Genomic DNA, 13,725 nt, shown 5'->3' with positions numbered 1-13,725 from the left:
GATGCAGGCCAATTTTCGTGCAAATCGGACAAACAGTCTAGAAGGAGTTCAAAAAAGTAGGTTTTCAGAACATTTAAAAATGGCAGACAGGAAGTTTGCTCGATCATGACATAATTGGTATCATTGTTCTTGGCATGAACCACGGAATCTATCAAGACCAGTCTCATGACAGTAGGCAAAAGGAGTCAATAGCTATTAGCATTTTTAGAAATAGCATTAGAATTTTTGACCACAAGATGAAACTTTGAGTCCCTTCAGAGCATGGTGCCAAAGACAAATACCAAGTTTCGTAACGATATGCCAAGTCCTTCGTAAAATACAGCATTTTATGTCTAAATTCAAAATGGCCGATGTCCAAAATGGCCGACATAGGAATTTTTCATATCGTTGGACTCGCTATACCCCACTGAATTTAATGAGACCAATTTGATGATTTTATGACAAACTGTTCAGATGTTATTAGCAAAAATGTTCTTTTTTCATATCTCGTGACCAGTAGGTAACCTCAGGGCCTAATGGTGATGACACATACCAAGTTTCATCCCAATCCCTCAAAGCATTGCGGAGATACAGCCTCAAGTTCAATTTTGCGTGTTCTTCGTCGAATTCGTTGAAGAGCTATTCGAAAACGGTATGGTTTATCAAAATTCTGTGAATATCTTTTGGTCATGAGTGCCTCTAGATGATGCAGGCCAATTTTCGTGCAAATCGGACAAAAGGCCTAGAACGAGTTAGAAAAAGAACGTTTTTCCGAAAATTTAAAATCGCGGACAAATTTTCATGACAGAAAATGAGGTCATAGGGTGCAATCGAATAGTCTTGAGCCAAGGAATCAGAGGAAAAAAATAATTTCGTTATTAACATAAATGTGAGTGCAAATCTGGGCAGTTGGCGCTAGAAGGTTTGAGGTAGAGACGGCAAATTTGCTGTGGTAACAGATCAGACTATCCTCTATCTGTGTGCCAAATTTCATAACTTTCCTCCAAGCAGTTCTATGGGCTGCCATAGACTCAAGAGAGGAAGAAGCGGAATAATAATAATAAGAAAACTAACGAAAACAATAGGGGTCTTTCACCCCTACGGGGCTTGACCCCTAATAAGAACACTAATGAAAACAATAGGGGTCTTTCGTCCCTTCGGGGCTTGACCCCTAATTATGAAACAGAACACTTCCAGTTTGCCAGCAAATTACAAGTAGTTAAGAGTTGGTCAAATCACCTAGATTTAAATTCTTGCTAAATCAAAAGATATAAAGTTATAATTATTAGTCCAGAATTCCATAACTGTGCATCCCTAGAAAAAATATATATTTGTGCTGCAGAGGAACTGGTACCTTTCTCCTCAGTGCTGTTGTAACCATTACTGTCTGCAGGGCTCATGTCTCGCCCTCGTTTAGAAGGGCGTGGACTGGGAGTGTTCTCAGCACGATGCCTCTTACGGCTACAAATATAGAGGAGGCCAAACAATCCATGAGAAACTTCACTCTTCTCTATCTAAGGTAAACATGTTTATTATACAGAAACTTTGATTCATAATTTTAAAGGGATAGTTCACCCAAAAATTAAAATTCTCTCATCATTTACTCTGCTGAACTGAAGAATTTCTCAGCCATTTTGGCCATACAATGCAAGTGAATGGGTGGCAGAATTTTGGAGTTCCAAATATCACACAAGTCAGCATAAAAGTAATCCATAAGACTCCAGAAGTTAAATCACTATCTTTAGAAGTGATATGATAGGTGTGGGTGGGAAACAGATCACTTTCACAATCTTGTGTTTTTGGTGATTCACACTCTTTATGCATACCGCCACCTACTGGGCAGGGAGAAGAATTTCAAGCAAAAAAGGACTTAAATATTGATCTGTTTCTCACCCACATCTATCATATCTCTTCTGAAGATATGGATTAAAAAAATCTTATGGATTCTTATGGATTACTTTAATGATGCCTTTGTGCTTTTTGGTGCATCAAAATTTTGGCACCCATTCACTTGCATTGTATGGACCTAGAGCTGAAATATTCTTCTAAATATCTTAATTTGTATTCTGCAGAAGAAAGAAAGTCATACACATCTGGGATTGCATGAGGGTGAGTAAATTTTCAAAGTTTACAAAAGCAAAAATTTTCATTTTTGGGTGAACACTCTCTTTATCCCTCTATGTAAGCATGCCATGTTAGATCAATATTGGAGCTCTTACACCTTTGTTTCTTCATGAGCGTCTCGGCCAGAGTGGTCGTCCTGTGGCTCATCTCTTCTTTCCCGCCTCTCCTCCCTCCCTTTCTCTCTCTCCTCCCACTCTCTCTGTCTCTCACTCTCCCGTTCCTTCTCCTTCCTTTCTCGTTCCCTCTCTCTCTCCCGTTCTTCCCTTTCCCGCTCCTCTCTTTCACGCTCCCTTTCTCTCTCCCTCTCTCGTTCTCTTTCCCTCTCTCTCTCCCGCTCCCTGGCTCGCTCTCGTTCTCTTTCAGCCTCTCTTCCCCTCTCCTTCTCCCTCTCTCTTTCCCGATCCCTCTCTCTTTCTCTATCCCTGTCCTTGTCTCTTTCACGGGTGCGGTAATCTCGTCTGTCATCCCCTCGCTCGTTCCTTCGATCATCTCTCCTCTCATCCCGCTCCAGGTCCTCACCATGGTTCTGTTGACAGCCAGGAGAAGGCGCTCTTTGTTCTGTTGAACGAAACAGATCTTTCACTCTCTGATCAATAACACAAAAGCTATGTTCAGAATAGCATACTACATTACTACTCACAATTGCAGTATATAGTACATACAGTGCATTCAGAAAGTAATCAGACCCCTTGCTTTTTTCCACATTTTGTTGTTGCAGCCTTAAGCTAAAATGCTTTAAATTATTATTTTTTTCACATCAATCTACACTCCATACCCCATTATGAAAAAGTAAAAACCAGATTTATTAAACCAATTTATTAAAAAGAAAAAAACTTGAATATCACACTGACATAAGTATTCAGACCTTTAACTCAGTACTTAGTTGGAGCACCTTTGGCAGTGATTACAGCCTCAAGTCTTTTTGGGTATGATGCGACAAGCTTTGCCATGGATTTGGGGATTTTCTGCCATTCTTTTCTGCAGATCCTCTCAAGCTCTGTCAGGCTGGACAGCCATTTTCAGGTCTCTCTAGAGATGTTCGATTGGATTCAAGTCCGGGCTCTGGCTGGGCCACTCAAGGACATTCACCGAGTTGTCCCTAAGCCACTCTTGCGTTGTCTTGGCTGTGTGCTTAGGGTCATTGTCCTGTTGGAAGGTGAACCTTCAGCCCAGACTGAGGTCCTGAGTGCTCTGGACCAGGTTTTAACATTAAGGATTTCTCTGTATTTTGCTGCGTTCAGCTTTCCTTCAACCCTGACCAGTCCCTGCTGCTGAAAAACAACCCCACAGCATTATGCTACCACCACCATGCTTCACCGTTGGGATGGTATTGCGCACGTGATAAGCGGTGCCTGGTTTCCTTCAGACATGACACTTGGAATTGAGACAAACAGTTCAATCTTCATTTCATCAGACCAGACATCTTGTTTCTCACAGAAAGAGTCCTTTAGGTGCTTTTTTGCAAACTGCAAATGGGCTTTCATGTGTCTTTCACTGAGGAGAGACTTAAGGTCTAAAATTCTGGCAAATCGATTAAGCAGAGTAATTACATCTCTTATACAAATAGATCAAGTTGGGTTTATTCATGGTCGTAGTTCTTCTGACAATATTAGATGTTTTATAAATATTATGTGGTCAGTGGCGAATGGTCAGACCCCGATTGCTGCCATCTCAGGATAAGGTGAAATGGGACTATCTTTTTAAGATTTTGGAAATTTACGCATTTGGGAACACTTTTATTGGGTGGATTAAGTTACTCTATAAACATCCGTCAGCGGCAGTACAAACTAATGGATTAATTTCAGATTATTTTTGTCTGGTAGGGGAACCCGGCAAGGCTGTCCTTCCCCTTTGCTGTTCTGTCTTGCCCTGGAACCATTAGCAGCCATAATAAGAAAAGAGGATGATTTTCCTGGCACTGTAGCAGGAGGTGTGGTTCATAAACTTTTACTCTATGCAGATGACATATTATTTGTCTCTGACCCTAGAAGATCTATGCCTAGCTTCCACAGAATCATTCATTCTTTCTCCAAATTTTCAGGATACAGGGTGAATTGGTCTAAATCGGAAGCTCTTGCTCTGACAGCATATTGCGCTACCACAGCTTTCCAACCTGGCACCTTTCAATAGCCCAAGCAAGGCATTAGGTATTTAGGCATTTTATTTCCAGCAAATTTGAGAGATTGTTAAGAGTTTATTTTGACATATTAATGAAAATGTTCTCATGTGACGTTGATAGGTGGGCTTTATTACATTTGCCTATGGCTGGGAAGGTCAATGTTATAAAAATGAATTGTATCCCCAAATTCCATTATTTACTGCAGTCTCTCCCTCTAGAAGTTCCTCTTTCTTATTTTAAACAGTTTGATTTTTTTTATTTTTTATTTATTTGGAATGGTTAACGACCTCGGTTACATTTCAGTAAGTTACATAGACCAATTGACAAAGGAGGTTTAGGCCTCCTCAAAATTTGGTTTTATTACTATGCTTTTAACCTTAGACACTTGGCCCATTGGTCTCTTCCACCTGAGAGAGCCCCTCCCTGGTACAACATTGAACAAGCTGTCCTTGCCCCAGTTTCACCGTTGCAAAGTCTATTAAATTGCCAAGAGAAGTAAAAATGCATCCCATTATTTCACACTTGCATTCAGTATGGACAAAGATTTCCTGTCTGTTCAATTTTTATACTTACCTACATTTTTCCTCAAGCATATGGTTGAACCCCAAGTTCTGTCCCCCTTTTGCTGGAAAGAATGGATGGAGAGGGGTTTTGCTACACTTCGTGACCTTTATGAAAATGGATATTTGAGATCATTTGAAAATATAACAGCAATTTGGAAATTCTAGGTCTCAATTTTTCAGGTATTTACAGTTGCGCTATTTACTTTGTAATATTTTTGGTGGTAGTACACAACCCCCTAAAGCTGCAGACACTCTTTGTATGGTGCTCACAGCCTTTGGAAAGGGACAAAAAGCATCCATGTATTTATTCCTCGTTGATTCAGAGTCTTGGTGATGGGGCCTTAACAGCTCTTAAGAGGTTATGGGAAAGAGATCTGAACTTGGTATTGGAGGATGGGGAGTGGGAGAGAATTTAAAAAAATGTTGAAACTATGTCTAGGGATGCAAGGGTACGCCTTATTCAGTTTAAGTTTCTGCATCGTTTCTGTTGGACTCCCTCTAGATTGTTTAGGCTTGGTTTAAAAAGACACACCTACGTGCTGGTGATGTCAGTTGGAGGATGGAGATATAGCCCATGCTCTGTGGTTTTGCGCTAAAATTCAAGAATTCTGGTTAAGAGTCCAGAATTTTATCTGTGAGGTTTTAGATACTCATATTTCATTCTGCCCCAGACTATGTATATTGGATGATGGGGTGGTTTTCAAAGTAGGTGACAAATATACAAAAAGCTGGGTCCAAACTAGTGTAATGATTGGTAGACAAATAATTCTTAGAGGACGGAAGTTAATTGGCGCTCCCTCATTTCAAGAATGGTTCACCGATTTGGGCAGGGTGGAGGCAATCAAAAAGATGTCAAACAAACAGCTTGGCAGATTAGATGCATATGGTAAGAAATGGGACAAATACATGACATTTCTGGAAGGCTCTCAGTGAAGGCCATGTGGAGAGAACCCTTTTTTTTTCTTTGTGTTTATATGTTTGTTTGGGGTTGGTAACTGGGAGGGGAATGGAGAAGTAATGGGGGTTAAGGGGGATAATGGTTGACTCTGTGCATGTATATTTTGCTTTGTTCTGTGTTATGTTTGAGAATCAACCAATAAAAATGTTAATCTGAGGAGAGGCTTCCGTCTGGCCACTCTGTCATAAAGCCCAGATCGGTGGAGTGTTGCAGTGACGGTTGTCCTTCTGCAAGTGTCTCCCATCTCCACACATGATCTCTGGATCTCAACCAGAGTGATCATCGGGTTCTTGGTCACCTCTCTTACCATGGCCCTTCTCCCCCGATTGCTCAGTTTGGCCAGGCAGCCAGCTCTAGGAAGAGTCCTGGTTGTTCCAAACTTCATCCATTTAAGAATTATGAAAGCCACTGTGCTCTTGGGAACCTTCAATGCAGCCAAATTTTTTTTGTAGCCTTCCCCAGATCTGTGCCTCGACACAATCCTGTCTCTGAGATCCGCAGGCAGTTCATTTAACCTCATGGCTTGGTTTTTGCTCTGATATGCATTTAGCTGTAAGACCTTATATTGTATAGACAGGTGTGTGCCATTCCAAATCATGTCCAATCAACTGAATTTGCCACAGGAGGACTCCAATCAAAGTGCAGAAACATCTCAAAGATGATCCAGAGAAATGGGATGCACCCGAGCTAAATTTTAAGTGTCATAGCCAGTGTTGGGTAAGTTATTTTCAAAAAGTAATCCACCACTGATTATTGCTCTAAAATTGTAATCTTATTACTCTGCTGATTACTTCGTTGGGAAAGTAATCAGAATACAAAATTAATTTACTTTGAAGTTACTTTCTAAAACCAATCAAACCTGTGAAAAAAACAAATGTGACACTAATATCTCTTTCAATACTTTAATATTGACAGAAAACAATAACAAATTTACAGCAATATGACAAAGACAGCAACTTGGCTAAAGAGATCCAATGCATTTCTAAATATGCAACTTAACTTTCTTATCTCAAATATGCTGTAGTAGTATCTTCAGGTGTGTGTGTTTCCACGCTGTCTACAACCTTAGCTGTGTGTAGCATGTATGTGTACAGTATGCTTGTTCACCTGTGTTTGTGTTGGTGTGAAAGAATACTAATGAACTGAAAACATTTCTGAAAACATTTGCAAACAGCTTTGATATTAAATCCATTGTGTATTTGAATGCTTGTTTCTTTTCAGTGTGAATATACAGGTTTGCTTGTGTGTTGCATCATGCTTGTGTGTGCATGTACAGGATGTCTGTTGGTGTGTGGACATGTGCAGCATGTGTGTGTTTACACAACTTTACAGAGTGGATTATTTCTACCTCCCTGCTTGTGCTCGGACGAATCGACTATCCTTTATCACTTGCACATCTGTAATGCTATTGCATTGTGTCTGTGTTTGTTATAAAGAACATAAGGGCCGTTTGCTTAGCGACGTTTTTTTCAAGACACCGTTCCGCAAATTTTCCACCTATATCCCTCTGTCAGATGGGAACGTGCGCTGTTTTTCAAATACACCCGATGCCGATCCTCTCTCCTCCCGTGGCAGGTACAGAGGGACACACAAGGGAGGCGCGTGAGGATGGCGTAGGGCATGGAGATTTGAGGAGGGTCTGTTGCTGGCCCTGCCTTGCGTGCCTCTCCCCTCCAGCCAGGGCTTGGAGCACACTGACACAGAGCTCGCTGAGATTGACTGTGAGCGCATGAAATCTTGAAATGCTTTACTTTCGTTTTAAAATTGAATAAACAACTACACTCTGCTGCATCCATAGTAACACAGCTCACTCATCTGCCATCACCTCGATATGTGTCCTCAATGCCATGGTGGTTTGTTAGAGCGCATGCTCATTAGCTGACACAGCAACACACATAAAAGTACTAACATAGGAATGTAATGCATTTTAAAATGCATTCTACTTAATATTATTGTCATATTAAGTAATCCAAGTAACGTAATTTTATTCATGTCTGTCACTGTAATCAGATTACGTAATTTTAAAAAGTAATGCGTTACATTACTGATTTACCGCAAAATGTAATTATATTACAGTACACCCAACACTGTGAAAAAAATAAATTATTTTATGCATTTTAGCATAAGGCTGCAACATAAAATATGAAAAAAGGAAGGGGAATGCACTGTATATTGTGCACAGTTTTGTTTGCATATAATACTCAGATGGCCTACTACATTTGCCAAAATAAGCAATATATAACAGTCTATAAGCTTATTGTTTGGAATACTGTTTCTCACTATGCAATGTGCTCCACCTGACCTTCCATATCCAGTGAGAGAAATGAAAGTAATATCAGCCATAATTTTGCCTTTTTAAATTTTATTTTTACCTCTTTATTTTTAAGCTTTTTGACATTTTATTGGTTGACACAGTGTTAAAGAGAAACAGGAAATCAAGGGAAGAGAGAGAGAGAACGGGATTAGAACATGACCTGGGTCTCCCATGAGCACCACAGCTCAACATGTCAGAGCACTCATACTGATCACAAGGCCATCACCATGTTTATTAAATAAATGTGAGGACACGTGATAATGAAGCATTAGGGGTGAGCGATATGACCAAAATCTTATATCACAATATCACTAATTTTATATCACGATAACGATATATATCACAATAGTTAATTAAAAAATAAAAATAAAATAAAAATCAATGAAAATTTGTTTATATATTAAATAACCATATTGCAATGCCTATTTTTGAAAATTCCTGTCATTGAATTAAATAATTTATAAATGAAAACTACTTCATTTTATATAATTTTCTCTTTATTTGGAACTTGACAGTTAAAAAACAAAACAAAAAAAAACATTGGTGGTATTCAAAAAGTGGTAATCAACCACAATGCTAAATTTCACATTTCAGTCTGATGTTGTTGACTAATATTATTATAATAAAACACTTCATTAGGCTCTTAATGGTTTAAGTCATATCTGTAGACAATATTTGAATATCTGAAAGCAAAACCTGTTTGTTTTCTCATCATTCGAACTGAATTTCATTAAGGGTGACGATGTGGGGGCATGGGTAGCTCAGCGAGTATTGACGCTGACTACCACCCCTGGAGTCATGCGTTCGAATCCAGGGTGTGCTGAGTGACTCCAGCCAGGACTCCTAAGCAACCAAATTGGCCCGGGGTAAATGGGGTAACCTCCTCGTGGTCGTGATTAGTAGCATGAGTCTCCACATTGTCATGCACGACGAGCCACGTGATAAGATGCGTGGATTGATGGTCTCAGAAGCGGAGGCAACTGAGACTTGTCCTCCATCACCCGGATTGAGGTGAGTAACCGTGCCACTACAAGGACCTACTAAGTAGTGGGAATTGGGCATTCCAAATTGGGAAAAAGGGGATATTAAGTAGTTTAAAAAATCCGCAAGACAGATGACACATAATTGTTGGCGCATGACACACTGTTTTAACAGTTTTCCTCATCATTGTTGGTTAGAATGTCAGGCTCTCTTGCTGTTTGATATGTTTGCTTTCCTCTATAGCACTTTAAGGTAAAAAACTCTAAATTCAGTAGGATTCAAATGGGTCACGCAAGTTTTTGCCACGACAGAGAGAAACCGGATTGAGTAGAACAAGTGTCTGTGGAGCCCAATCTGAAAGCCTGCTGGACTATCGCGCACTTTCATACTTCAGAGACAGTGTGCGTGAAAATCACATGAGAAACAGCTGCGTGTCTGATGAGAAGCATTTTCAGAACATGAGATTAATGTCATAGAACTTGCTTCTGCGGCCCGAAATTTAGCTTGAGCGGCTGCCAAAAATGGTCAGTACCTGAAAAATCCTGTTTCTTTTAATTCTCTCAGTCTCACATAAAACCGCTCAGCCTACCTCCTCCATTTCTCCGACAGAATGTGTACCGCATACGTGTTACATGAATAGAATGAAGTGCACATTTCTTCCACGCTGTGGCGGTTTTGCGTAACCGTGATACAGACAATCCAAAATATATACCGGTTGCCAAATTTCTACTGGTTTATCATGTTGCCCACCCCTATGAAGCATACAACTGTTTGAAAACTTTGCAGTTCTACAGTTTCATTGATTATTTTTAAAATATAATCAGTAGTATACAGTGTGTACTGTGCAGTATGCAGCAAGTACTCAGCTAGTATTCCATTCCAAACAAAGCCCTAGACATGCTCTCTATGTCTTGCTCTAATTTATATTAAGATTTGAGAAAGAAGAAGAGTTTTGTCACCTCTTTCCTTGTTGTCACGGCGATCTCTCTCCGCATGTCCTCCACGCCGTTCATCGCTGGCCAGTTCTCCTTTCTGTCTGTCGTTGTCATAGCGATCGCGCTCAGTGTTCTTCTCAGAGCTCCTCTCTTTCAGGCCACTGCTGCGGGACTCCCAGCTGTCATGACCACCAGTACTGCTGGTGTCGCCCTGTGACGCTCTATTACCACGAGCAGAACCTGAAAAACAAACATTATTCATCACCGTCCATTGCAAAAGACCAGGGACAAACAATATCAAAAGGAATTAAAATGCTACTACTCATATATAGTCCTGAAGAATTTCCGGTAGAGGCATTTTTAGAACGCACAACCATAAAAACGAAATGGCTCGCGCATACTGTTTGAGTCTAACTAAAACAGAACAAATAAGATTTACTGTACTAAAACTAAAATTAAATAATGAGGTGTCATTACTGGGTCCTTCACTTAAGACTTTGAGGCAACAACTCTTCTCAATGGACATTTACCTGAAGTGACTTATCCAGCAAATTATCATTTTGTTGACAATGAGTGCGTCTATATGACAAAGGCGACTAAAGAGTTTAGTAATTTAGATGCTTACAATAATTTCCTTAGCAGAAAGTTCAGGAATATTAGATTGCTCCCATTATAAACACTGAACCTGTTAACACTGCAAGCATGGGACTTGCGCAGCTTCATTCATTTTAATAAGAGCAATCTAAAGGGTCACTTAGCCCGTCAAGAAATACTCTTGACTTAACTTGCCAAAACTGTATCAAACTTACTTAGTTGGCAAAAAAATTTTGTTCACTTACCAGAGATAAAATGTGTGCTAGTATACTTCGGTTGACCGCATTCCGGATCACTCTGCGCACAGTATGACGCAAATTTAATCATCAGCACAGTCTGTGCGGACTGTCCGAGCGGCCAAGACATTCTCGGCACGTGGACAGTCCTCTCATGTGCACATCATTGCATGCGCCTGGTGTTGATTGTACTAAAAAGTATCACAAAGCACTTGTAGTGTGCATGCGGTGACCGCGTCCTTATTAGCTTGAGGTCAAAAGAGTAAACTTTGAAATGCAACGTGGTCAACCAGGTGCGATCCGATCCTGAATGCAGAAAAACAAAGTATACCCGGGCCTTTACAGTTGTTAGTACATATAAACCAGTCTTGCTTCAATGTTGCAGTCCAAGCGTCCAATTGAGTTTTGCTTTTCGGAAATCTAAAGACTTTCATTTTCGTTAGTTCTAGGCATTCAGGGAGTAACCAGCCACCGTACCAACATGGTCCAAATTTTAATGTTGACATGTTAACGCTACAGCTACGAGTCACTATGAATGAAGCATCTCCCAATATTGTTTTGAACGTGTTTGTTTCTTTCTAGAACATTTCCGGTTAGTTCTCAAAGACGTCACTTCCCAAAACCAACAAATATGCTTTGATATGGTCTTTTAGATCAAATGGTGGGGAAACCCCTTTAAAGTATACATTACGTAAAATGTCACAACATTATTTTTACACAGTTACTTTTGTGACACTTTTCCTTACTGTCAGATGGCTGAGGCTCTTTTACAGATTTTATCTTTTAAAAGTGGTATTTTTGCTGTGGACAAGTGTTTTTCATCAGATTGTCATTTTCTTTTGTATACTACATACCTAACAAACAAAGTTTAAAATCCTTTTTTTTAGCACAACGGTTGATTGACGGTCAAGTAAGTGGTCCTTCACTGTTGAAAGGGATGCACAAGCGATTACACTGCTAATTCAACGTTGCTACTTGCATTTCTGTTTTTGGTTTTGGTGGTTGAAGAAATTTTTTTAGGTCACACTAGTAATTACGGGGGTATTATGCTACAAATATGCTGTAATTCAAAAAGCTGTAATACCAAAAGGTTTCTGTGATGGTTAGGCTTAGGGGTAGGGTTAGGGGATAGAAGATATAGTTTGCACAGTATAAAAATCATTATGTTTATGGAGAGTCCTCGTAATGATAGGAGTACCAGCATGTGCGTGTACCACCGAATGTGGTTTGAGTGATCTGATCAGAAAATGCTTTTGACAACGTTTACACCTGTATTTAGCACTGAACACTTCTGAGTGGATCAACTGAGATGGGTGTTAATTCCAGTAAAAGTCACAAAGATGCAAAATGCAGAAGCAGGACATATCAGCACATTATTACTTAGTAAAAGGGACAGCAGGGGGATCTTCTCACCTTTCTCTGTGGCATCTGATCCACGTCCCCTCCCTCTCCCTGTTCTTTCCGCTCGAGATTCATTTCTGTTGTCCACTCTGCTCTCATTCCGCACTACCTCCCTTCCATGACCTCTTCCATAATTTCTTTCCTCCTGGGCCGCCGTTTCCTCCTTTCTATGAGTTTCATTTCTTTCTCGCTCTATTTCCCTCTCTCTGTCTCTCTCTCTGTCCCGCTCCCTCTCTCTACGTTCCAGGGATTCTCGTCCTGAGCGTTCTCGCGTTTCCATGGCACGGACGTCCCGAGTGTCTTTGACTTCATGGTGCTGGCGATCGTCCCGCGCTTCTCGTCTATCCCGCTCACTGCGGCGGTCTCTGGCATCACGGTCATCTCGTGTGGAACTCTGTTCAATCTCGTAGTCCTGCTCATCGCGGCTACTGTCCTTCTCACGCTTCCCTCGGCTCTCTAAGGATAGAGAGAAAATGAAGTGAGCACAATGACCTAAAAGACTCAATTAACAACTTATTCAGTCTGAATGGGTCAAGATAGTCAACTTGATCTTCAATAACAGACTAGATTATCTAGATTTTTAAAATAAATTTTAGTGGCTGAAAGGGGATAAATTTGGAGACAATTTTGGTTCAAAGCAGACGAACATTTCTGGCCATTGCTCTGTCTCTCGCTGATTTTTCAGTGACTCGCAGAGTGTTGTATTTTAAGTTTAAAATGGAAGTTGCATCTCAAGTTAAAATTAGTTCATGTTCATTTGAAACAAAATCATGACCACTTACATGAAATAAAAACTCAACATTTCAGTAACCTTATAAAAATGGTGTTATTCTACACAGAGAGGATCCCCTCATGGGGGCTGCCATGTTCAGTTCACCAGCCAAATACTTCTTGCTTAATCTCAGTAAACATACTGTTATTGGAGACTTTCAATTATGGATTAAATGAATCGTGACTGACAGTGAATAGTATAAAAATAACAGGTGAATTTCTACTATGGCATCTGTTTCTGAAAACAAAATGTACTGAGTGCACCTTTAAGACAGCCCACTGCATAGTCGATTTTTAAAAATACATAGTGTTGCTCCTAATATAATTTTTTTCAGATCTGAAGTCCACAAAAATGTTAACACATTAATGCCAAAGTCAAGTTTTTTTCCTTTTATAGAGGAGCACAATGCAATAATAATAATTTTTACAAACTCAAATTTTACAAAACTACAGTACTGTGCATAAGTATTAGGCACATTATATTTTTCACAAAAATATTTGTCTTAAAACAGTCATTTTATATTCTGCTTTTAGTGTGTCAGCAGGAAATATAAATTGTCCTTATTTAAATAGAAGAACAAGGAGCCCTACAACAGATGGCATGGCCCCCACAGAACTTGGATCTCAAAATCAGTCTGGGATTACATGGAGACAGAAGCAACTGAGACTTTTATCTTTTAGCCTAAATTACATAGAAGTGTGGCAGGTTCTCCAAAAAACTTGTGTAACAGTTGGTATGAATTGTATAAG

The 13,725-nt window shown here is 39.9% G+C and overlaps 1 protein-coding gene across 5 annotated transcripts in view; it reads right to left on the bottom strand.

Moving 5' to 3' along the window:
* LOC127444902 (zinc finger CCCH domain-containing protein 13-like) overlaps window positions 1-13,725 on the bottom strand; it is a 94,424-nt gene that overhangs the window by 15,175 nt on the left and 65,524 nt on the right. For all 5 annotated transcript variants that reach the window (XM_051704532.1, XM_051704533.1, XM_051704534.1 and 2 more), the window contains 4 exons: window positions 12,217-12,660; window positions 9,998-10,213; window positions 2,199-2,661; window positions 1,334-1,440 (listed from right to left, as the gene is read on the bottom strand). In XM_051704532.1, coding sequence (XP_051560492.1) covers window positions 1,334-1,440; window positions 2,199-2,661; window positions 9,998-10,213; window positions 12,217-12,660 — 1,230 coding nt within the window. The remainder of the gene's footprint in view (window positions 1-1,333; window positions 1,441-2,198; window positions 2,662-9,997; window positions 10,214-12,216; window positions 12,661-13,725) is intronic.

Source organism: Myxocyprinus asiaticus, chromosome 8, assembly GCF_019703515.2.
Source record: "Myxocyprinus asiaticus isolate MX2 ecotype Aquarium Trade chromosome 8, UBuf_Myxa_2, whole genome shotgun sequence".
Lineage (NCBI taxonomy): Eukaryota > Metazoa > Chordata > Actinopteri > Cypriniformes > Catostomidae > Myxocyprinus > Myxocyprinus asiaticus.
The sequence above is the reverse complement of the archived record's forward strand: the minus strand, read 5'-3'. Positions and strand labels throughout refer to the sequence as shown.